The sequence below is a fragment of the Equus quagga genome, chromosome 2 (genome assembly GCF_021613505.1).
Source record: "Equus quagga isolate Etosha38 chromosome 2, UCLA_HA_Equagga_1.0, whole genome shotgun sequence".
NCBI classification, from domain to species: Eukaryota; Metazoa; Chordata; class Mammalia; order Perissodactyla; family Equidae; genus Equus; species Equus quagga.
This window is the reverse complement of record NC_060268.1, coordinates 16,167,313-16,193,949: the sequence shown is the minus strand read 5'-3', so window position 1 is coordinate 16,193,949 and position 26,637 is coordinate 16,167,313. Positions and strand designations below refer to the sequence as shown.

General features: G+C 39.3%; 1 protein-coding gene across 7 annotated transcripts in view; it reads left to right on the top strand.

Annotated features, from left to right (window-relative positions):
- Positions 1 to 26,637, top strand: part of AKAP6 (A-kinase anchoring protein 6) — a 512,511-nt gene that overhangs the window by 250,705 nt on the left and 235,169 nt on the right. For all 7 annotated transcript variants that reach the window (XM_046655043.1, XM_046655046.1, XM_046655040.1 and 4 more), the window contains one exon: positions 7,799 to 9,565. In XM_046655043.1, the coding sequence (XP_046510999.1) occupies positions 7,799 to 9,565 (1,767 nt within the window). The remainder of the gene's footprint in view (positions 1 to 7,798; positions 9,566 to 26,637) is intronic.

The window sequence follows — 26,637 nt, the reverse complement described above, 5'->3', positions numbered from 1 at the left end:
GGGCTAATCTTCCTCAGCCAAAAAACAAGAAAAAAAGAACACTGTAAATTTGAGTCCAAGTGAACTCTCCTATTCCCAGATAAAATTGACATATATTCATAGAGCGAAGCATTGTGCTAGCTAAGCAGGGGCTATATGTGTGTGTGTGTGTGTGTGTGTGTAGATAGATACCATATACAGATACATAGAGCATGTATGTAAGTATATAGTACCTTGGCTCTTGCCACCCAGTTTAGTGGTCCAATCTTGGTTTTGTGGAAAACATATATTACACAAGTTTATAAGGCATAAATATATAAGATTAAAAGACATTATAATGTGTTGCATAATTAACTAATTATTAATTTATTAATCTTTCAGTGGCTCCAACATTATCAACACAAAACAAATCTGTGCCTATTCTCATAAATTATTTATACTTGTTGGTTATTGTTTTCATAATAATGATGCTCTTGCTGTGGCAAATTCCCCGCAGGCCCTGGAAGTTCACGGGAATCAGAATTACTGGGTTTACTTCTAACCAGAAGTCACGCTCTTTGTTTTCATTTAGCTTTCGCTGTTGTGGTGGTGAGGCAGGCGATTAAACTTTGGTGGAGTCCTTTTTTTAATCATAGGGTGAATATGCGGGTGTGTGTTAGTCCCTGCCTGCCATTCCCCCAAAGTGCGATCCCTAGAGGGTCCTTGATTAGGACTCTTGTGGCATGGGAGACCACAAAGAATCCCAAACTGGCCAACTCTGCCCTGAATCAGGTATCCCTGAGGTGTATGCTGCTGAGGTGGAGATGAGAGATGGGAAAGCTTGTCTGAACTCTGAAGAGATCTCTCCTTACATATCTACCTGGCGTCCCCAATGTATACATTATTGTTTTGTTCCTCCTCATATGTTCTGGGGTTCTGTCCAACATCCAGTATTGATCAGTCATCAGATCTGCCCATTTTCTACTACTAGAGGGGGCATTAGAAATTCATTGAGTCAAACCAATTCACTTTACATATCTATTATTCATTCAATAAACATTTACTGATCCCCAACTCTTTGTGGTAGAGCTCGGGATATAGCAGTGCTCTAGGGTTTATTGTTACCATTGTTGGTATAGTTTTGTGGAATACATTCATGAGGCGCTTATTTGAACTTGTATCATTCATGAAGTGGTAGTCCAGGAAATGATGAAAAGCAGTTGAGGCTAACTGACTGCTGCTGGCCACTGTTTTCACAGCTATGTTGCGCGTTTACATTAAGTAGTATCCATTATGGTTCTGACAATGTGAGCTCAACAATTATTTATGGATTTGATTGGAAGCAATTTAGTGCATTTTCATGTTTGAAAGTCAGTCTTTAATCCTGTTGTAGAGATGCAAGAATATGTTGTATGAGGGGTAAAGGAACAGTGGATTCTCAGCCATCTGCTTTGTGGATATTTTTTCTATGAACTGAGTGCTATTACCATCCTTCCTGAAGCTGTGGATTCCTGATCCTGTTTCTTTGTGCATCTAGTGTGACTCCATGAGAACATTTCAAAGACTGCTTAGTTTTATTTGTTTCTGCCAGCACACTGGGACTGTGGAAAACAGGAAGGGAATTAGGATAAAATTCTCAGCGTTATCAGAATAAATTCAGCTGTGACAGATCTGTAGAATGAAGAAGGAAATGGCATAATCATGCTGATAAGGTAGCATGGCAGACGCCCTTCCAGCGAAGGTGAATCCATTTTTCTCTTTTTGGAAGTCAGTTGGGTTTCAGAGTGACATTGAAGAATAAGTTTGAGAGTCAAGAAAGCGGCAAGTTCTCTCTCTCCTTGCAAAAACAAAACGTATGAGTTTTATTCTTTTTTTTAAACACGGAGCAGACCATATCTTGTAAACAAATTGGCAAACACCTTACTAAAAACAAAAGCAACCAACCAAATAAAAAACACTTTAAGGCAAAGCTCAACATTGTGCAAAAAGTGTGTTATACTGAAGTTTTCCACATTTCAGATACAGTGACAAGCATTTTATATTTATTGTTTCATTTAGTAAGGCAAGTAAGGGGCATTAAAAATAGTTTCATTTTATAGATGGAAAAAGCGAATTTAAGAGATTAAATAAATGCTTAAGGACCTAAATCTAGGAATAATTAAGTAAAAACAAAACAAAACCAGCTCTTAAGTGATCTCTATTGCAATAATAATAATTCCTCCCTCCTTCCCTTCCTTCCTGCTTTCCTTTCTACCTTCCCTAAATATTTACTGATTTCCTGCCATGCATAAGGCGCTGGCATTCAAAGATGATAACACATGTTAGGAATCACTTTCCTGATCTCATTAGACCCTCCAACAGTTTTTCGAGGCAGGCAGGATAGGTGCTGTCATCCTTATCTTACAGGTGATAGCTTGTACCCATCTTACAGATGAGAGGACTGAGGTCGGGAAAGGTCGGGGCACACAGGTAGTGGTAAATATTAATAATACTAACACCGTAGCAAACATCAGTTAAGAACTAGCCAGATGCCAGAGGGTGTGGTAGCACTTTACCTGAATGACACCTACTCTCTCTGTGGGGGAGCATTGGTGCTCCCAGGGCACTCACACCACAGCAATTTCTGTGTTCTTCCATAGCCCTCATCATGCAGCAATTTATGTTATGACAAAGTATGTGCTAGATTTGAAGTGCATTGGGGTTGGCACCAGACAGTCATCTCTGTATGTCCCATGGCACCTAGTTCATATCAGTGTCTATAAAAGTCTGATGAGTTGAATTGAGTTGAATAATGCAGATAATCACTACTTTAGGTGTAGAAGAGGATTAATCAGGGAGATTAAGTATTTGACTCTCAATTTCAGTAGAAAATGAAAATTCTTAAGAATTTTCTTATACTATAGTATAAATATACTATGTAGTATACTTATAGTATAAGTATACTTATAAATATACTACATAGTATATTTATATAGTATAGTATAGTATAGTATATAGTATTTATACTATAGTATAAATGAAAATAACGGAAGATTTTTGTGTGTTTTCCCCATGCCCATCAGAAACTAAACTTCGCTTTGCTTCCCGTTTCCCTGTCGTTGCGTACTCCTCCCAGTCCTCTGCTGCTCTCTTGGATGCCTTCTAAGCGTAGAATCCTATGTGGTAGAACTGAAAGGAATCTGAGCAGGAGTCTAGCGCGTGTGGGCAGAGGACACTGGGGGTCCGCGGCATTCTGGCAAGAGGTCCATGAATGTGTTCATTAGTGATTGAGGCATAACAAATACCACGCAGTGAGATTAGGGGAGGTGGGGAGAGAGGGACGTACAAAATTTTTATCATACCATAATTAAAACAGCGAAATTCTATTTCCAACTCTCTCCTCAGTAAGAATACCGTATCAGGGCACCAAAGTGACCCTGAGGTAGCAACAGACACCGAACAACCTTGGGGCATTTTAATAGAAGATCCTTAAATCTCGAAATGCTGAGTATTAAATCTCATGTTCAGGTGGTGGCAAAATGTAGTGTCAAAAAAAGGAAGATCTAAGAAGGCATTGGGAGCTGGAGCTTCAGTTAACTTAATTATAGGTGAGGATCAAAGCCAAATTTCTTGTTTCAAATTAGGAGAAAAAATAAAAAAGGTTTCCTTTATGTCTAAGACAGCATTGAAGTCAGCAACAAAGTGACTAAATTACTTATCAATAAAGAGAAACTTAAGAGAACTTTCTTTTTTTAAAATTACCTCTGCAAATCGGCCAGCCCAGTGGTGTAGCCCTTAAGTTCGCACACCCTGCTTCAGCCCCTCAGGGTTTGCTGGTTTGGATCCTGGGCGCAGACCTATGCACTGCTTATCAAGTCATGCTGTGGCAGACGTCCCACATATAAAGTAGAGGAAGATGGGCATGGATGTTAGCTCAGGGCTCATCTTCCTCAGCAAAAAAGAGAGAAGGATTGGTGGTGGATGTTAGCTCAGGGCTAATCTTCCTCAAAAAAAAAAAAATTACCTCTGCATGGTGAAATCTAGAGAACTACTTTTGAAGAATACTCTTAAATAATAACCAACTGTGTTAAAAAAAAAGCAACTGGGTAGATGCTTGTCACTTGGTCTTTAGGACATGAAATGGATGCACTATGTGTTTTGTTTTGTTTTGTTTTCCTGGGGGGAGTTTTTTCACATTAAATAATGCAGTCTAAATTAAAAATAATTACTCCTGAGTAACAATAGCCATACACAGAGACACTTGGCCTGGCTGGGAACCGGACTGGGGGGCTCCCTTTGGAGCATTGTGTCTTTGAGTATGGTATTGTCTTTTCCAAATAAAGGACTGGTTAGAGATCCTGAAGACTTAGACAAAGGCAGCCATACTCTATTATCTGAGATGTAGTCTCAGGCCATATATTCATCCAACATTATTTATTGAGCACCTGTTATTCTTGAGCAAGACAGTATTCCTGGTCTTAAGGTTGTATGACCGCCAAAATGGGACCAAATGCATTCTCAGGGCCGTGGAGTTCCCTGCCGGTCCAGAGGAAGCAGCTGACACTTTTAGGAGTCTAATTTTTGCCTGAACTCTCAAATTTCTTTTTCTCTACCCAATACGGACATACTTTTCCTTAGTGCCTCTTTAACCTCACCTAAGTAGCTGCAGTGCTGTGCCATTATGATAAAAATGATATAAAATAAGCAAATTTCAATGAGCTAGTAATTTAAATACCAACTTAAGGGGTAACTTTGAAACTTAATCATCATTTATAATACTGTTTTGGTAAAGGAGTATGTTCTGAGTACTGGAACAACCAAATTAAAAAAAATTTTTTTTAATACAACCTGCTTTTAAATTGGTAATTTCCATATTACTCTCTTAAAAATTGCATAAAGTGTGACTTTTGTTTGGCTGGCTAATTCCTTAGTGTTTTTGGCCACTGACTTTGTTATTTAAAAATCATGGTCCAGGCATGAAACACAAAAGTCACGCAATTCCATTTAGACCTTTTTTGTTGAGGATGGCAGTTAATATTGATTTCTCATGTTTTGCAATGTAATTTAGCATAGAGATACCTCTCATTTTGATGAAACTTTCCCCTTCAATATACTTGATTAGTAAAAATAATAATGTAATAAGTAATAAGACTGAACACCTATTGGTGAGCACCTGTCTGGGTGCTAGACTTGTGTCTTACATATATCATCTCTTTTAAGCCTTACAACAGCCCTATGACATGACTTATCATTTCCTTTTTACAGATGAAGGAAATGAGGCTACAGCTCATGGTCACATGGCTCCTTAGTGCTAGAGCTAGAATTTGTCTCTGAGGCTTGGGCTTTTAATCACCGAAGTCAACTAAAAATACATAATCAGAGGAAGAAATTATGAAGGCATAGATACATTCTAAAACGTCGTCCTCCATGCAGCATGCATTCCTTCATTTATTCAACAGCTGCATCTCTGAATGCTTACTCTGCAGATCACTGCTAAGTGCTGCAGGCATCTTAGTGAGTCAGCCACTTTCTATTGATTTATTCCCTCCTTGTGCTTACAAGCTGGTGAGAGAAACAAATTAATCACATAATCACAATAGTGTTTATTTACAAGTTGAGATAAAGGCTTAAAGGAACAATAGCATAGTTTTATGAGAGCTCATGAGAAAAGAATCTGACTTAAGTGGGGATGTGGAAGAAGTGAGCTTGGTCTGATGTCTTCCTGATGAAGAAGAGTCAACTTGTCAAAGAAGTGTTGTAGGTAGGAAGCTTTCTAGGAAGAGGAAATAGCATGGGCAAAGGCCCTGAGTAAGGAGGAACACAGTGTGTTCAAAAGCTGAAAGGAGGACACCGTGGCTGGGTGCAGCCAAGGAAGCGAGAGTGGCGTGAAAGAGGTCTCTTTATGTCTGTCCTTGGAGGGGTTTGGGTTTTTAACCTAGAAGCAGCAGGAAGCTAGTAAAGGACTTTAAGCAGAGAAGTAGCAGCGTCAGATTTGCAATTTGTAAGGTTGCTCTGGTGGCAATGTGGAGAACAAACAGGAGGAGAGGGGATGTCAGTTTAAAATAATATTCAATGAATCAGAGAAAACGATGGTGGGGAAGTCCGAACGTAGACTCTGGGTCAGATGCCTCTGTTCAAGGCCTAACTCGGCCCTGAGCTGAAAGGCCTTGTGCGAGTTATGCTCAGGCTCCACTTATGTAAAACAGGGACAGTGGCATAGACCCCAGAAGAAAGTTATTGTGAGGATTAAATGAAAAAGTAATAGTAGTAACCAACCACCCCATTTATAGATGAGGAACCTGTGGCTTAGAAAAGTTAAATGAGGCTTTTCATCCTAATCGCTTATCTGGATGTTGTGAAGTGAGAATGAGGGGAGTAGGAGATACAGGCAAGGTGAAGGAGTGAAGGGGGGAACATCACAAAAACAAAACGAACAAATGAACAAAAAGCCCGATGTAAGGTCCTGGAGAGACCTGATCTTGGGATAACCCGGTTGAAAGGACACAAGGCCCAGCAGCCACATGAGGTCCAGCTTCAGTTTGCTCACTCAGTTCCTCCTCCAGGAGAATGGCGATCTGGGGATATAACGACCCTTCCCTTTTCCATTTCCTACCTTCATCTCCGAAGGGGCTGGGTGAGGCCAGGCTGTCTTTCAGCCTGGTAGGCAAAATAGGATTCCCAAACAAGTCATCAGTCAAAAGTCTCCCCATTTGTTGTGTGATATCAGAAACCGCATTAGTAATGAGACAATAACCTTAATCACGTCATTAAAGATTAAAATTAAAAATACTTACTAGTAATGCTATTTTTTAGCATAGGGGACTTTCAAATCAATTTGGCCTGCCTCCAGTGATAAATAACGGAGGGGGCTCTTGGTATCTAAGATACACTAATGGCGGGGGAGGGGTGCATGCGGAGGAGGACCTGGGGGCTAAGATGAGAAAGTTTGACTCAATTTTCTCCAAGATTACCTGTGTTTACCTTCAAAGGGTGGGGACAAACGGAAGCTGGTCTTGAACTGTTCTGTCATGTATTTGCACATTCAGTAGTTCACCTTCCTGGATTTGTGAATACTTATTTAACATGACAGACTTAGTATAATAAATTATTTGACTAAAAATATTTATTAAGCATCTACTGTGACTAGCCACTGTGGTAGGTGTTGGAGTGATAGTGATAACTAAAATAGACATTTGTGGAGAGTTTACTCTTACATTACTTTGTTCCCAGAAATTTTATTACTTAAGGCATCACTTAAGAAATGCTTATTAATGCTATTTTTAAAACAGAAAGTTAAGGGGCCGACCCAATGGTGCAGCGGTTAAGTTCCCACGATCTGCTTCAGCAGCCTTGGGTTCACCAGTTTGGATCCCAGGTGTGGACCCACTTGTCAAATCATGCTGTGGCAGCTGTCCCATATATAGAATAGAGGAAGGTGGGCACGGATGTTAACTCAGGGCCAGTCTTCCCCAGCAAAAAGAGCAGGATTGGCAACAGGTGTTAGCTCACAGCTAATGTTCCTCAAAAAAAAAAAATAATAATAATAATTAAAAAAATAAAATAATAAAAATAAAAATATAGAAAGTTAAGGCAAGAATGGATATTTTTGGCTTGACCTTGACCATTTCTATCAAGGCTCTATCCACCAGATCAAAGAAAGATCCTTAAATATTTAAGAACAGGAGACTATATAAAGCAATACGATGATTGATTAATACGCCTCTCTGTATGTCAAACCAGATGCCATTGAGACCGAAGCATTTTTGACCGTTATAGTGGCCTCTGCTGAGATTTCATTTGAACGGCAGTTGAGTGTAATTGATGTTATGTTTACTGAACCCCTTGCCATTGTCTGTTTCAGGGCCGGCTTGATTCTCTAACGGAAGTGGATGACTCAGGACAGTTAACTATCAAATGCTCTCAAAATTACTTGTCTCTGGATTGTGGTATTACTGCTTTTGAACTGTCTGACTACAGTCCAAGTGAAGATTTGCTCGGCGGCCTGGGTGACATGACCTCTAGCCAGGTCAAAACCAAACCCTTTGACTCTTGGAGCTACAGTGAGATGGAACAGGAGTTCCCCGAGCTTATCCGAAGTGTTGGGTTACTGACGGTGGCTGCTGACCCCGTCCCTTCCAACTGCAGCGAAGCAGTTAGTGGGGAGGCGGCTCAAGTGTCTCTTCCAGCAGAGGACAAAGGTGGACGTGAGGAAGACAATACTTCCACATTCGAGGAGCAGCCAGGCTTGCCGCCAGCGACGTCACCTTCCCAGGAAGCTCTGACAAATGCCATTCAGCCCTCTTCTGAGGCTGCGAAGCAAGAATCCAATTCCTCCTCTCAGCTTGGGGCAAAGAACCAACAGCCTCTTCCTTGTGACAATGCCACCCCGAAGCGATCCATCAGAGATTGCTTTAATTATAACGAGGACTCTCCCACGCAGCCCACGTTGCCCAAGAGAGGGCTTTTCCTTAAAGAGGAAACCTTTAAGAATAATCTGAAAGACCCCCATGGAAAGAAGAGGATGGTTGATCTCAAGCCCGAGATGAGCAGAAGCACCCCTTCCCTGGTGGACCCTCCAGACAGATCCAAGCTCTGCCTGGTGCTGCAGTCCTCCTACCCCAACAGCCCTTCTGCTGCCAGCCAGTCCTACGAATGTTTGCACAAGATGGGGCATGGGAACCTTGAAAACACAGTCAAAAGTCACATTAAGGAAATCTCTTCCAGCCTGGGAAGGCTTAACGACTGCCATAAAGAGGAACCTAGACTGAAAAAGCCACACATGACCCCCGAAGAGGTGCCTCCGTGCCAAACGCCTAAACGCGGCACCGGTTCAGGCAAGCAAGCCGAAGACATAAAGAGCTCAGTAGTGCCGAATGGAATTCCTGCAGGTCCTTCCCAGGCCAGAGAGGGGCCAGAAACAGATTCCACTTCCTCATCCTCCCTTGAGCCGTGTCATCAGAGAAGTTGGAATGCCAAATTGCCAGTGCAGTCAGAAACATCCAACTCACCACCTTTTACTCAAAGCAGCGAATCCTCTGTTGGCTCAGACAACATCAGTTCTCCGGTACCCCTTCTTTCAAATCACAAAAGCAAAAAAAGTTACTCCTCCTCCCCAAGTCATGTCACCCGGAATGGTCAGGTCGTGGAGGCCTGGTATGGCTCTGACGAATACCTGGCACTGCCCTCTCATCTTAAACAGACGGAAGTATTAGCTTTAAAGTTGGAAAACCTAACAAAGCTTATGCCTCAGAAACCCAGAGGAGAAACCCTTCAGAATATTGATGACTGGGAACTGTCTGAAATGAATTCAGATTCTGAGATCTATCCCACGTACCAGGTCAAGAAGAAGCATTCGAGGCTAGGCAGGGTGTCTCCGAGCTCGTCCAGTGACATAGCGTCTTCACTCGGGGAGAGCATTGAATCTGGGCCCCTGAGTGACGTGCTTTCTGACGAGGAGTTGTGTATGCCTCTCTCTGGCACGAAAAAATACATCGATGAGAAGTCAGAGAGAGCTTCCTCTTCTGAGAAAAATGAGAGCCACTCTGCTACAAAATCTGCTTTAATTCAGAAACTGATGCAAGATATTCAACACCAAGACAACTACGAAGCCATATGGGAAAAAATAGAGGTAAGCTGATCTTTTCTTAACCTGAATGATTTCTTACCTGATTTTTGGAATGAATACTGCGAAAAGGTCAACTCCTCCCCACCCCATTATAAAATGTGTTGCTACTTTTGATAAACTTACCTGATTTCCCAAAGAAAGAAAAGAGAGAGCACAATGGTCACTGCACTGTGACAGAGTGCATCACTAGGAACTGTCCTTGTCACTGCGTTAGCCTGATGGGTCCCTGTCTGGTCGAGAATTCTCTCTTGATCCTGCTCCAGCCTAACACGGCTCTAATGAATGGTGATGCCCTTGGATGGAGAACAAAATAAAGTAGAACAGTAGTTGTGCACACAGCAGTACCTCAGGAATGCATGAATGCAATATTCCAGTTACCCTCAGTGCTTTCTGATTTGTTTGTTCTAATCCCAGAATAGCTGCCACACCTCCAGTGTTAACTTCCTATAGATATAGACCAAGTGTTTCTAACTTTTTGAGAATCTCTGTTTTTCTTCAATCTTCCTCCTCTTTGAGGAGGAGCTACCTATACTTTGTACCGTTCATGGGCTCTGAGATGGGGAGTTGATATTTTGGGTAAATCTGTACTTTTAGAACGAATTATTAGATATGATGAAATCTTTGAGGATGGATGTCAAATTTCTTAGGACTGAGCTCCATCATATAAGCTATGATTTAAGACACTGGACAAAAGTATAGTACGTATGGACAGAATAACCTGGAAGAAGAAGATGAAGGTACATAAAACAAAGAGGGAAAAGTAAACGGCAATATATAATAATAATAACATATGTTAATAATTGCTTTTACTAAGTATTTGTGCATCTGGACCTCACAACAATCCTCATATTACCCCATTTTATGGATGAGGAGACTGAGGCTGTGAGAGAGACCAGGCAGTCTGCTCTAGAACTTGTCCGACTAGTGAAGTGCCCCCACGCCTCTCCGTAAAGAAGTGATCAGATGTACTGCATGTAAATGCTCTAGCTCTGTAGAGAAGAGAAATAACGGCAGTGGAGCTAGGATTTACCTGGGAAGCTCTTGTGAAATGTCAAGCCTTCAGTGGGGCTTTGAAGGCTATGCCAGGATGTAGACAGATAGAGAGAAGGAAGGTGGGTATTTCAGGCAGGAGGGCCACAGACTAAAACGCAAAGGTGGGGATTGGGGATGAGCACAATATGGGAGTGCACCGAGAGTTGTCCAGACTAGAAGGTCTGTGATCAGAGAGCAATGACAGTTTCTAGACATATAATAGACCTGGTTGCTGCCTGGCCTTGAAGGCCCAACCAAGGCAATTAGAATTTGTCCACCTGGCATCCATGGAGTCTTCTCAGAAAGTGGCTGAGAGTAGTAATACAACCCATAATTACTAATGCTTCTTGAGGTCTTGTTTTGTGCTTGGCTCTGTGCTAAGAGCTTTACGTGCCTTATTTTACTTAAGTCCTGGCAAGCAGGAATGTTTTAGATGAAGAAGCTAAGGCAGAACATGATTAGGAAACTTACTCGGGGCATCACAGCTAGTAAGTGCAGAGCCAGAATTTGAACCCGGAGCCAGCATCCTTAAAGCAGTGTAGGCCATAGGCTCCAAAGCCTTTCTGGAAGGTTTAATTGACAGTAATGACAAAGATGGTCTTAGGAGCCATGGTGGTGACCAGATCCTTTGGCAGCCAATCTAAGGGACTGCTGTGATGTGGGATGGGCGAGGACAGGGTGGCTGTTGAAGAAGTGAATGGGATCTGGAAAACTGATTCGGGGCCTTGCTCAGTCATTAAAACCTGGAGTGGCCAACAGCTAGTCATGCTCCATTCTGGCCTTGTTTCTTCTTTTATAAATAGACAGATTTTAAGCAGATGATGGCTAAGACACCAGCTTCCAATGAGAGCATGCTTTATTTCTGTAATTCTACAAAGCTGAAGCCACCTTTCCAGCCTTTGGGGACTGGTGTATCTTTAACGGAAGGAAACATTTGGATGGGTAGCTGGCTTGAGGTGGAGGTGAGGCAGATAATTCTTTAAAAAATATTCATTGATATTGAGTGTCTGATGAAACTTTTAAGAGAAATTGTCATGTAGGCAGTTGGAAATACTGTCCTGGAGTTAGGATATGAGGTGAAGGCTAAAAGAAGATCAAGGCCCTTCCTCCATCCAGACTCCTTTCGCTGCTTCAGGTGAGGGCAGCTGCCAACCTCCCAGGTCCATTGACCTTGGATATCACACTCTAGCTTTGACCTCCTCCATACGGTGACCCAGAGGACCTATTCTACCTGCAAAATACAACATAATAAGGGGTATTATTAAACATCTTCCTTGTACCAGGCATCTACTAGGCGCTTTACCCACCGTAATTCTCTCATAGCATTATGACCTCCTATGATTACGACAGTTGTTGTTCTCATAACAACCCTCCAAGGTAGGTTTTATTATCCTAAATTTGACCACTTCTCTTCCCCTCCAGTGCTCACCATCATCTTAGCCACCATCACCTCCTGCTTAGATGACCGCAGCAGCCTCCTAACTGGTCTCTCTTCTTTCATCCTGCTCCCACTACAGTCTGTTCCCAACAACGCAGGCCAAGTGATCCTTTTGAAACACCTGAGGTCATGTCACCCCTCCGCTCAAAACCGTGCAACAGCTCCCATCACATTCAGACGCCTGACACGGACCAGTCCTCTGATTTGCTCTCTGACCTCATTTCCAGCTGCTCTTCCCCATGCTTACTTCTCTCCATTCCCACTGGAAGCTGGCATGCCCCTGCCTTTAGGACCTTTGTCAGTTCCCTCTGTCTGTACCCTCTCCATCAGAGGCCCTCATTTCTAATTCCTTTACCTCTTCTGAGTCCTTGCTCAAATGTTAACTTCTCAGGGAAGCCTACCTTGACTATCTACTAAAAGGTGTAAGCTGACCTCTTTTTCTTTTTTTCCTACTGCTCTCACCATATTCTGTCATTTTATATAATGCTTTTATTTAGTATGTTTGTTATTTTTGGTTTGTCTCACCTTGCTAGAATGGGAGCTCTGTGAGGGCAGGAATATTTATCTGTTTAGTTTGCTAATGAATCTCATGTACCTAGAACAGTGCCTGGTACGTAGTAGGTGCTCAATAAAGACTACTGAATGAATGACTCCCCATTTTAGAGTGGGGGAAGTAGAATTCAGAGAGATGAAATCACTTTTCCTAAGCTGCACAGCTAATGAGCCACAGAGCCAGGCTTCAAGCCCATCTGCTTTGCTCCTCCCACTGGATAATGTCTTGAGAACAGATGAATTCCCTGAGAAAAGGAGGATGGATGGAGAAGAGAAAAGGGTGATAACTGAGATCCAAGTTGTAGCCCAGTTATGAAGCAGGAATATGGAAGAGGCCGTGAAGGGACCAAGAGGCTTCTCGGATGTAAAGTAAGTGAAGGGAGAAGAGATGTTCAGTAAGATGGGCGTTAGCTTCGTTCTTTGCAAAAGGGAGATCAAGAAGAATAAGGACAAAGAAAAAAAATGAACTTTAGATTTGTTTGAAAGAGTCAATGAGGACCTTAGAGAAAAATGGACTTAATGAAAGAGTGGAGGTAGATGCTTGATCATAGGTGATTAAGAAGTGACAGAGAGGGCTGGCCCGGTAGCACACCGGTTAAGTGCACACGTTGTGCTTCGGCAGCCCAGGGTTCCCTGGTTCAGATCCCAAGTGCGGATGTGGCATGGCTTGGCACGCCATGCTGTGGTAGGCGTCCCACATATAAAGTAGAGGGAGATGGGCACGGATGTTAGCTCAGGGCCAGTCTTCTTCAGAAAAAAGAGGAGGATTGGCAGCAGTTAGCTCAGGGCTAATATTCCTCAAAAAGAAGAAAAAGAAGTGACAGAGAATCATTCCTAATAGCTCAACGAATTGGGTTGTGAAAGCGACATGAGAAAAGGGACAATAGTTGAAAGTAGAGTCAAATAAAAGTTTCTTTAAAAAAAAGTAAAGCTGAAAATAAACTCAAAATGGATCAAAGACCTAAAGATTAGGCCTGAAACAATAAGTCTTCCAGAAGAGAATATAGGCAGTACACTCTTTGACATCAGTTTCAAAAGAATCTTTTCAGACACTATAACTCCTCAGATGAGGGAAACAATAGAAAGAATAAACAAATGGGACTTCATCAGACTAAAGAGTTTCTTCAAGGCAAGGGAAAACAGGATTGAAACAAAAAAACAGCCTACTAATTGGGAAAAAATATTTACAAGCTACTTATCCGACAAAGAATTAATCTCCATAATATACAAAGAACTCACACAGCTTAACAACAAAAAAACAAACAACCCGATCAAAAAATGGGCAGAGGACATGAACAGATATTTCTCCAAAGAAGATATAAGTATGGCCAATAGACACATGAAAAGATGTTCATCATCACTAATCATCAGGGAAATGCAAATCAAAACTACACTAAGATATCACCTTACACCCGTTAGATTGGCAAAAATATCCAAAACCAAAAGTGGCAAATGTTGGAGAGGTTGTGGAGAAAAAGGAACCCTCATACACTGTTGGTGGGAATGCAAACTAGTGCAGCCACTATGGAAAACAGTATGGAGATTTCTCAAAAAGTTAAAAATAGAAATACCCTATGACCCAGCTATCCCACTACTGGGTATCTATCCTAAGAACCTGAAATCAGCAATCCCAAGAGTCCCTCGCACCCCTATGTTCATCGCAGCATTATTTACAATAGCCAAGACGTGGAACCAACCTAAATACCCCGAAACTGATGACTGGATAAAGAAGATATGGTATATATACACAATGGAATACTACTCAACCATAAAAAAGGACCAAATTGTTCCATTCACATCAACATGGATGGATCTTGAGGGTATTATGTTAAGCGAAATAAGCCAGATAGAGAAAGACGAACTCTATATGACCCCACTTACAGGTGGAAGTTAACATATAGACAAGGAGAACCCATCGGTGATTACCAGGGAACAGGGCGGGTGAGGGGAGGGCACAAAGGGTGAAGTGGTGTACCCACAACATTACTAACAACAATGTAAAACTGAAATCTCACAAGGTTGTAATCTATCATAAACTTAATAAAAAAAAAAAATTAAAGCTGATTTGAAGGCAGAAATAAAAGACTCAGTAGCAAGAGAGCTTGAGGTGGCTAGAGAGAGTGTATAAATGTGGCACATGCTGAGATAAGAACTGAGTGTGTGTGGAACTTGTGGGAAGAGTACTGGCCTGATATAAAAAGTTATAAAATACTGAAGAATACGTCCTGCTTCTGAGTCCACCTCTACCAAATAGAGAGTGGTGTGTTTCCTCCTCCCATCACAAGGCATACAGCCATTAACCTGTGAGGGATTCTACAGAGCTGTGACGGAACCCCTGGGAAAACAGCTGCATGATGAGCACCTTCGATGCCTTGTAGGTTCCTGTCATTCCCACTCCTGATAGTAGGAATGGTTTTGTTAATGGGAAAGATTTCTTTTTAATGTGTATTTTTAAAATTTTATTGAGGTCATAATAGTTTATAACATTGTGAAATTTCAGTTGTACATTATTACTTGTCTGTCACCATATATGTGTGCCCCTCTACCCCTTAGGCCCACCTCCCCACCTCCTTCCCCTCTGGTAACCTCTAATCTATTCTCTTTGTCCATGTGTTTGTTATCTTCCACATATGAGTGAAGTCATATGGTGTTTGTCTTTCTCTGCCTGGCTTACGTCCCTTAACATAATACCCTCAAGGTCCATCCACGTTGTTGCAAATGGGACAATTTTGTCTTTTTCTATGGCTGAGAAGTGTTCCATTCTATATATATATACACCACATCTTCTTTATCCATTCATCAGTCCGTGGGCACTTAGGTTGCTTCTATGTCTTGGCTATTGTGAATAATACTGCATTGAACATAGGGGTGCATGAGTCTCTTTGAATGGTTGATTTTAAGTTCTTTGGATAAATACCCAGTAGTGGGATAGCTATTTTTAATTTTTTTGAGAAATCTCCATACTATTTTCCATAGTGGCTGCAACAGTTTGCGATCCCACCAGCAGGGTATGAGGATTCTCTTTTCTCCACATCCTCTGCAACGTTTGTTATTTTTTTGTGTTGGTAATTACAGCCATTCTAACAGTTGTAAGGTGATATTTCATTGTAGTTTTGATTTGCATTTCCCTGATGATTAGTGATGTTGAACATCTTCTCATGTGCCTGTTGGCCATCTGTATATCTTCTTTGGAAAAATGTCTGTTCATATCCTCTGCCCATTTTTTGATTGGGTTGTTTGTTTTTTGTTGTTGAATTGTATAAGTTCTTTATGTATTGTAGAGATTAACGCCTTGTCAGATACATGATTTGCAAATATTTTCTCCCATTTAGGGGGTTGTCTTCTCATTTTGTTCCTGGTTTCCTATGCCTTGCAGAAGCTCTTTAGTCTGATGAAGTCTCATTTGTTTATTTATTTTTTTGCTTCCCTTGCCAGAATAGACAGTGTATTCAAAAAGATCCTTCTAAGACCAATGTCAGAGTGTACGACCTACATTTTCTTCTAAGAATTTTACGGTTTCACATTTTACCTTCAAGTCTTTAATCCATTTTGAGTTAATTTTTGTGTTTGATGAAAGATAATGGTCTGCTTTCATTCTTTTGCATGTGGCTGTCCAGTTTTCCCAACACCATTTATTGAAGAGACTTTCCTTTCTCCAGTGTATGTTCTTAGCTTCTTTGTTGAACATTAGCTGTCCGCAGATGTGTGGTTTTATTTCTGGGCTTTCAGTTCTGTTCCATTGATCTAGGTGTCTGTTTTTGTACCAGTACCATGCTGTTTTGATTACTATAGCTTTGTAGTTTATTTTGAAGTCAGGGATTGTGATGGTTCTGGCTTTGTTCTTCTTTTTCAGGACTGCTTTAGCTATTTGGGGTCTTTTGTCACTCCATATGAATTTTAGGATTCTTTGTTTTGTTTTCATGAAGAATGTCTTTGGGATTCTGATTGGGATTGCATTGAATCTGTAGATTGCTTTAGGTAGTGTGGACATTTAACTATGTTTATTCTTCTAATCCACGTGCATGGAATATCTTTCCATTTATTTATGTCATCATCAATTTCTTTCAATAATGTTTTATATTTTTAATTGTATAGGTCTTTCACCTTCTTAGTTAAATTTATTCCTAGATATCTTATTCTTTTTGTTGCAATTGTAAACGAGATTGTATTCTTGAGTTCTCTTTCTGGTACTTCATTATGAGAGTACAGAAATGCAATTGATTTTTGTAAGTTGATTTTTTACCCTGCAACTTCACTGTAGTTGTTGATTATTTCTAGTGGTTTTTCAATGGATTCTTTAAAGTTTTCTATGTATATGAAACCATGTCGTCTGCAAACAGTGAGAATTTCACTTCTTCACTGCCAATTTGGACACCTTTTATTTCTTTTTCTTGCCTAATTGCTCTGGCCAAAACTTCCAGTACTATGTTGATTGAGAGTGGCAAGAGTGGGCACCCTTGTCTTGTTCCTGTTCTTAGAGGGATGGCTTTCAGTTTTTCCCCATTGAGGATGATGTTAGCTGTGGGTTTGTCATATATGGCCTTTATTATAATGAGATACTTTCTTTCTATACCTATTTTATTGAGAGTCTTTATCATAAATGGATGTTGGAGCTTGTCAAATGCTTTCTTTACATCTGTTGAGATGATCATGTGGTTTTTATTCTTCATTTTTTTAATGTGGTGTATTACATTGGTCGATTTGTGGATGTTGAACCATCCCTGCATCCCTGGTATAAATCCTGCTTGATCATGGTGTGTGATCCTTTTAACATATTGCTGTATTTGGTTTGCTGATATTTTGCTGAGGATTTTTGCATCTATGTTCATCAGTGATACTGGACTGTAATTTTGCTTCTTTGTGTTGTCCTTGTCTGGCTTTGGGAGCAGGATGGTACTGCCTTGTAAAATGTGTTAGGAATATGGAGGATGTTGAAAATGTGTTAGGAAGAAGTTCTGTCGTCTTCAATTTTTTGGAATAGTTTGAGAAGGATAGATGTTAAATCTTCTTTGAATGTTTGGTAGAATTCTCCAGAGAAGCTGTCTGGTCCTGGACTTTTATTTTTTGGGAGGTTTTTGGTTACTGCTTCAATCTCTTTGCTTGAGACTGGTCTATTCAGATTTTCTATTTCTTCTTGATTCAGTTTTTGGAGGTTGTATGAGTCTAAGAATTTATCCATTTTTTCTGGATTGTCCAATTTGTTAGCATATAGTTTTCCATAGTATTCTCTTATAATCCTTTGTATGTCTGTGGTATCCATTGTAATTTCTCCACTTTCATTTCCAGTTTTATTTGTTTGAGTCTTCTCTCTTTTTTTCTTAGTGAGTCTGGCTGAGGGTTTGTCAATTTTGTTCATATTCTCTAAGAACCAGCTCTTAGTTTCATTGATCCATTTTCCTGTTTTTTTGGTTTCAATTTCATTTATTTCTGCGCTAATTTTTATTGTTTCTCTCCTTCTGCTGACTTTGTTTGTTCTTTTTCTAGTTCTACTAGGTGTAGTTTAAGATATCTTATTTGAGGGACTGAGTGGTTAGGTTCACATGCTCCACTTCGGCAGCCCAGGGTTTCGCTGGTTTGAATCCTGGGCACAGTCATGGCACTGCTCATCAGGCCATGCTGAGGCAGCATCCCACATGCCACAACTAGAAGGACCTACAACTAAAATATGCAACTATGTACTGGGGGGATTTTTGGGGGAAAAAAAAGAAGATTGGCAACAGTTTTTAGCTCAGGTGTCAATCTTTAAAAAAAAAGAGCATCAAGTTAAAAATTAGAGGAGAGCCTTTAAATTGAATAAATGAGACATTCAAGGGACATCATTCAAAGTTGAAAAATGAAAGTGTATTCTTCACGTAAATTTTTTAAAAAAAAGGTTTCTTATTTGACACATCAATGATACCACACTGCTAGTGGCAGTCATTAAAGAAATATGTTGTCCTGAATTTTCTATTCTTTTCTTTTCCTTTTTTTCATTGTGGTAAAAAATACACAACATAATATTTGCTGTCTTAACCATTTTTAAGTGTACAGTTCAGTAAAGTGTATTCACATAGTTGTGAAACAGATCTCCAGAACTTTTTCATCTTGCGAATCTGAAAATTTATGCCCATTAAACAAGAACTACCCTTTCTCCCCTCTGCTCCAGCCCCTGGTAACCACCATTCTGCTTTCTGTTTCTGTGAATTTGACTACTGTAGATACCTCATGTAAGTGGAATTGTGCAGTATTCGTCTTTTTGTGGCTGGCTTATTTCACTTAGCATAATGTCCTTAAGGTTCATCCATGTTGTGGCATATGACAGAATTTCCTTCCTTTTAAGGCTAATAATATTCCACGGTATATTTATACCACATAATGTTCATTCGTTCGTCTACAGATGGATATTTGGCTTGCTCCCACCTCTTGGGTACTGTGAATAGTGCTGCTACGAATATGGGTGTGCAAATATCTCTTCCAGACCCTACTTTCAATTCTTTGGGGTATCTACCCAGAAAGGGGATTGCTGGATCATATGGTAGTTCTATTTCTAATTTTTTGAGGAATCTCCATACCATTTTTCATAGGGATTGCTTCATTTTACAATCCCACCAACAGTGCACAAGAGTTCCAATTTCTCTACATTCTCACCAACATTTGTGATTTTCTGCTTTTTTTTTTCTTTTTTTTTGATGATAGCCATCCTAATGGGTGTGAGAGGATATCACGTTGTGGTTTTGATTTGCATTCCTCTGATGATTAGCCATGTTCAGCATCTTTTCATATGCTTGTCGGCCATTTGCATATCTTCTTTGAAGAAGTATCTATTCATGTCCTTTGCCCATTTTTTAGTTGGGTTACTAGAACTTTTGTTAATGAGTTGTAGGAGTTCTTTATATAGTCTGGGTATCAACCCCTTATTATATACATGATTTGCAAATATTTTCTCCCACTTCATTTTCCATTTCCATATTTTCGCTGGTGATTGGATCCTTTGATGCAAAATAGTTTTTAAGAATGGTGTAGTCCCGTTTGTCTGTTTTTGCTTTTGTTTCTTGTGCTTTTGATGTTGTATCCAGGAAATCATTGCCAAGTCCAATGTCATGAAGATTTTCCTCTATGTTTTCTTCTAGAAGATTTATAGTTTTAGGTCTTAGATTTTACTTTTATTTTAGCTCAGTGCAATTACCTCTCATGTTTTAAGGATCTCACCGCAGGCTTTCATGTAAGATAGGACACAACTTCAAGGCTAGAGCCAGGTCATCTTCTGGGATTTGTCTCTTAAAAAAAACTTGGGAGTCACTCTTTTTAAAAAGTCCTGTTTGACCATTATTTAATTGATTTGAGATTTGAATGAGTTGTATTTGAAACACAGCTATATCTTTCTTTATTCAACCCCAGAGGAACTTATAATCAAGGGCTGTTACAAATTCAGTTCTCTCTTGCTTTTGATGTTTCTTTATACCAGCCATGTACCAGTTTTCCTAGTGTTGGTGGAATGATAGTCTGCTCTTAGGTGTTGATAATGATCTCTTAAGAGCATCCTGTCAGATAGGAGATATTTTAGAGTCACTAGATTCCACCCTTCTTCACTGGCATTTCATTTCATATGCACCTTTCCCTATGCTAATCTTTACCTTCACAGTTGCTAGTCTTCCTCTTGTCTCTGAATTCTCTCTCTTCCTTAACATCTTCTTTCCTATTCCATTTTCTTTTCTTTTCTTCTGGACTATATAGTTTTCACACTCCAGCCCCCATCTTCCTTTTTAATTTCCTTCCCCAAGAGTATCTTCTACTTTCTCTCTTTAATGTTGTCCTAGAGATTCTCAGATTCCAAATATGAGAGCACATTAAGTTGGCTCTCCATCATCATTCAACCCTTTATCTTTTCACGGCATTTTTTAGTCTTAGAAATATGTATCCAGAGAGTTGAGGACTTGTTTAGATGCTAGAATAAAGAAAACAAGAACTATTTTAAATATCAAGGAAAAAGCCAGATTCTTAAATAATTGGGCAGGCTCAGCATTGTAATTAAAATTGGAAGATTCAGGAGTACTAAAGGATCACAAATTGAACATGAGTTGATAGTGCAGATGATTATTTAACAAGAGGTATAATAACAGAATGCTGTAAGGACTCTGAATATTCTTCTTTATTTATACTATACAAAATCTAAAATTTTGTTTTAGATTCTGGACTTAGAATTTGAGAAAGCTGTGACAACATACTTCAAGGCTCTGTGCTTATTATATAAGATAATAATTGATAAGTGCCAAGTAGAAAGTCATACAATGGGAGAGCAGAGGAAGGAAGATAAAAGCAAGTGTAGCTAGACCAAGTATCACAGAAGAGGGACTACTTAAGCTGGGCCTTAGATGATGAGTAGAATTTAGATAGCAGAGATGAGGAGGTGGAATGTTAGTAATAGAAGCTTTGGCCAAGATGGAGGGCAAAAATATGCAGGGTCTATCTGGGAGCTAATAAAGAGAGATGCTTGCTATTTGGAGTATATGCTAAATCCTATAAACAAAGAAACCCCAAAATGCAATAAGAGAGAAGTCTTTTTCTCTCTTACATAACAAGAGGAAGGCAGACAGTCCAGGGAAGATAGAGGTCATCTAGGGATCCAGGGACCTTCTCCTTGTTACTCTTCCATGGCTCACCAATGCTATGTCTGCATCCCAGCTCACCAGGAGCAGGGAGTGGAGAGCAGCCAGCTTTCTTCTTACAGATATGACTTGGAAGTTGTACATGTCACCTCTGTTCACATTCCATTGGCCTTGACTTTGTCATGTGGCATCACTTAACTGTACAGGAGTTTAGAAAGTGAGCCTCTAGGGCATGAACATTGGAAGAGATATGTCTCTTACACCAGCTACTGATAAGAGTTTGTTGAAGGGAAGGGGAATATAAAGTTAGAAAGAAAGAATAGGGCCAATGCTGCCAACACCAGCTAGGCAGCGAGGCGAAGGAGCAGACAGAATTAATAGACAGAACACAATCTATATGTTCAATGGGACAGGGGATCATCAGCCTCAAGGACTGAGGTGAGGTCCCTCTGATCACCACATATTTATTTGTGGGTAAAGAATCACAAGCATGTACAATATCAGGAACTCATGCCTGCAGGGACGCACAAGCCAAAGCCCAAAGGTTCTATTCTTCATCCCCCTGAAGCACCCCAGCCCTATCCCAGGTCATTCCCTTGGGGAATATCTTAAGAACGATCAGCAAGGTGTGCAGGCGGCGTTCTGTTCCTGGAAGGGCCCGGCGTTCCTAAGCCTCTTGCTTTTGTGCTCGATAACATACTCCCCTCCAGCCGTGGATTCCAAAGCACAGGCAATCTGGTATAATAATTATGAGAGTCAGCAGATCACATATCTCCCAGCCACCCGTTTAGAATTTATTTTTCCTAGGCTTAAAGCCTAGCAAGGATGCTGCTATGATCTCCTGCAGCATTTCCCCCTTTTTGTTTTTGTAAGACGAGGTAGGTGGTCCAGGCAGCTTCTCTCTTAGTCAGTTCTCGGAAGGTTTTTCTCGTGCATCTGAGGACTAAGCAGAAAATAATGAAAAATATATGTCCTGATATAACAGTTCCAATAAGGCTACTGCCAATGGTTTTTATCCAATCAGTAGGAAACATCTTTGATAAGCTGGTATGTATACCATCAAATAGTTCAGATTCAAGTAGCAATGATAATTTAGCATCTTGCATATGTTTTACTTTAGCTTGCAATAAATCTGTATCTAATGTGAGATTGTCCTTGAGGTGGCCCTTTAAATGCCACCTTCTAGTGCTCCAGCCGTGCTCGCTATTATTATAAGGATGTGGTGTGATACAGAGCTCAGTAACATTCCAATCACCTTGCAGTCTGACGAGCTTTTTTAAGTTATGTACTTCATCTCCCACTATTAATACAGCATTTTGCGGATCCACTAGCTGTTCATTGATTCCCAGATCAATTTTTATCTGACTGTTCCATGCTTCACAGGCATTTTTATGCCATTGTTGAACAAAGGTAGTGGTTTGAATTGTTTGATGCAGTGCCACCCCAGCAATGGTGGCAGTGGATGCCATTGCTATAATGCCTAATATAGCAGCAATCAATAATCCTATGAATCTTTTTGATCTTTTTAAGATTTTCTGGATTATTTGTAATAAGACGTGGGTATCAGGATATCCTTCCCATGGTCTATTTTGATTTACTGGAAGCCAAACGCCCAAATGTCGCCTCAATAGCATATATGAGTGAGAATCATTGTATAAGGAGCTATTGAGACAAGTGCATAATTTGCAATCTTTACAATCCACAGTTTTAGCTGTTTCATTAATAGATACCATACCTATGGCCAATACATATATCTCAGACTCAGGCTTTGAGGTAAAAAGTCCAATTGGCGGATGTGTTGAAAGACAATTTTGTGTTCTCATAATTTCCACCCCCAATTCTGAATTGCCTTAGACTGAAGGCTAGTTTCCATAAGTCAGTCTGTGGTCTACCCATATTAAATTGAGGTTGTGGAGGAGAAAATCCTTCCCTGCGCCATAAAATGGGATATTCGCTATGTGTTGTAACAGTAGTGTGATTATACCCTGAAATTTGCCATCTTAACTTTTTATAGGGATTGCAGGCGGAGTCTGTATGAGAGCAATTTGAGACTGCACACCCCTTGGGTGACCAGTCCCATACTGTTCCATAGGAACCATTAATCAAAATTACCCCCTCCGTCCCGTGACAAACATCCCAATGTATTTGATCAATTTTATCCACCCATAGTCTTCAGCTAGCACACAATGGACGATTTGGAGCTGTAAGATTGTTTGGGGGGCAATAGAATAGTGAAAACTGTAGTCCGATAACATATGTAATCGTGCTTTGCTATGATTTCTATTGAGCATGTAAGTAGGTAGCCAAGCCTGTGTAGTAAAATTTAAACAGCCTATTCCCCTTCCTATGCAAATAGGCCAAGGGTGGAAACCAAAATCAGTTATTTCATATGGGGTACTTCTTCCTTTTCAAATATAGGTAGACAGACATCCTCGGGCCCCAAGACCCGGGATGAATCATTAACATATACAGGGACAGAATTTTCTCCCCAGTTTAGTTTTATAATCTCAAAGTTTATAGAAAACCTGTATTCCAGAGCGGCAGAGTCCTTTCCATGAATTTCTCTGAAGATGAAACATATTTGCAAAAACATCAAAGTAAAACAGCAACTGTCTGCAAATAACAAAACATTCAAAAATGGTAATTGACAAAGGCATTTGACCATCTCTGTGATATACAACATTTTGAGATAATAACCAGAATTATGGCTGACAATCAGAACAGATCAGATAATTTTGAAAATATTTATATCAATAAATCATTTACATAATACCTTTTAAGAAAGTTTATCATTATTTATTTGATAATGTTTTTCATGTAATTTAACATACAAAATAAGCTTTATTAGTTTAGCATTTTTCTTATAGAAAGACAGCAAATTTCTGTGAGAAGCCCCGGGGCCCTCTGAAAATCCCCAGGGAAACCTTCCCTCCTCTTCCAGGTCAAAAGAAAGCTTTTATTCAGGACTTGAATATTTATGTGTGTGGGGAAGCTTGTCAGAAATATTAAAAGCTTTAAAACATTTGCTCAGATCGGAAACAAAGTTCACTGCGAAATCATGTTTAGGCATCTATTCAAAGTGACAACAGAAGTAGTCAAGGGGAAACAGTTAAAACAGTAAAGAAAAAGCCTTCTTATAATCTTTTTATTGAGAGCAGGTTAAAAGTTTAGGAAAATTATCTTTTAAGAAAGAGGAAACCAAGTTTTAATTTTGTACCAGTTTACTTTTGACGTATAAGGTTATTTACTTAATTGGATTTACTTTAATCCTGGCCAACGTGACCATACATAAATCTCTTTAGGGCTTTACTTTTACAAACCTTTGGTTACGTTTTTACATTCAGAATTTGTCCCAGCACTTTAGTACAAATTTATCTTTCTCAACTCAAGAAACAAAAATATTTCCATTCTTTATATCTTTTTATTGGAAACATATATTTTACTTTCCTTGTATATAGATCTTTTAGAAATATACGTTTTCTCATAGAAAATTCCTCAGCATACATAAAACATATTTATTAATAAATCTAAGCACTTTTCAGTCTCTTTGATATAAGAAACTAAAGGCAGACAAATATATGCTTAGTTGTTAACCTTTAATATTTTATCTTATGTGGAAATGACCTAGATACCCAATAAACAGTTATTATGTAACTTAACTTAGTAAAGTTATAAAGTTTGTTTCCAAAAAGATTTTGGAAGCTGTTTTTTTTTTAAGTATCCAGACTATAAAACATAATTATTGTACTTAAAACTTTTATCCAGTTTTAACAATTACTTTTAAAAACTTCGTGCCATTACAGCAGTTAACTATCATCCTCAGTTGTTTTAAGTACATATATCCTAATATAATTATTATACAGATAATCATTGTTAAAAAGTTTTTCCAAAAACTTTTATTTTTTTTACATTTATTTAGTTTACCTGTTCTTAATAATTATATTTAGATCGTCTACAAAAACTCCATGAGACATTAAACAAAATTAGCTATTATACTGAGTTATTAGTTTTGCTGATAAATTTTCTAACAGAGATGACATGAGCTCATTTGACCAGTAAACCCAGGCTGTATGTCTGCATTATAGCCAATGCTGATAACTTCGAGGACATGTTCATTTTAAATGAAACCAGCAAACTTAAACAGGCTTTCATTCATCAAAGATCATTTTATATCATTTTAAATGACTTTGTCTCTTAGAAGTTTTTGCATATTTATTAAAGACTGCATTCCATTATGGGAGATTTTGAATCCTCTTCTGAAACAGGTTTTCAGAATAGCCATTACAATTCTAAATTATCTCAAAAGTTTACTTATTTTTACTTGTTCAATTTTAGATCAGGAATTTTGGGGGAGTTGAAGCTTAGCTCAGCTTGCTGGGAAGCTCAGTGAGAGAGTAGACAGAAGCAGCATATTTGGGTTTGGCTGCTGGCATGTTTAATTATTTAATTATTTTTTCTTAAAGAGGCAGTAAAGTATTTCTAATTTTATTTAGAAGCTCCCAAAGACTAAAACAGGCTCCCCGTTGTTGCAGCTGGCTTTTCCAATTGCATACATCAGTTTGGGTGAACTGAAATTGGCCCGTTTAAGTATATCAATTTTTACAAAACTTTATCTTAATTTTACTAACTCTTATACTTTTAATTAGAACTTACATTAGAATTCCATTAACAAGTTTTGGTATTACAACATTGTGTAGGGGAAGCATTCTCAGTTAGACATAACATTTATTCCCAAAGCAAACATTCAGGCAAAGTTGACATAACCTCTTCATATGTTATTAGCTTAAACACTTTAATCTTTATAGTCTTATTAACCTTAGTAGCCTAACTGATGCCTCAAACAATTGTTGGTCAGGTTTCTCACTCTGATTTTTGCCTCCTGACCTTTTAAATTTTTCAAACTGGGGTAAATAGAACAGGTTTGTCTGATGTCCTTTAATGTTGGGGTGCCAATAGGGGAGTCCCTTTAGCCCATCCAACCTTAGGCAGTGTTTTATTAAAACCTTTGTTTTAACTTCATTTATATCTGTTCCATTTATTCCACTTTTCTTTTAATAATTAGCTAAAGATTTGTATCCCATTGGGATGAGTCTTATGACCCTTCCCTTACTGATTTCTCTCTGTTAACTTAATATTTTTATTAGCATCTGTGAGACTATGAGAAGCTGAGACCCCAAGTTTGATTAAGTTCTTAAGACTAGTCATTATAGTTTTCTTTTAATTTGGTCTTTTCATAGGTACCAAAAAAAGCAACTGTTTATCATGAGAGCTCTCTAAAAAGTTTCCCAAATTAAGGATCCATTGTTTGGGCATTTTTTTTTTTCTCTCCGGAGTCTAAAGAATATTGTGGCCACCTGGTGTTATAAAAGAAAATTATCCCTCTTTAGACATTGGCTTATAACTATAGGTCGACCATCAGCCAAAGTTTTTCCCAAGGGGCTCTTTATGTGATCAGTAAAAGAGCCTCC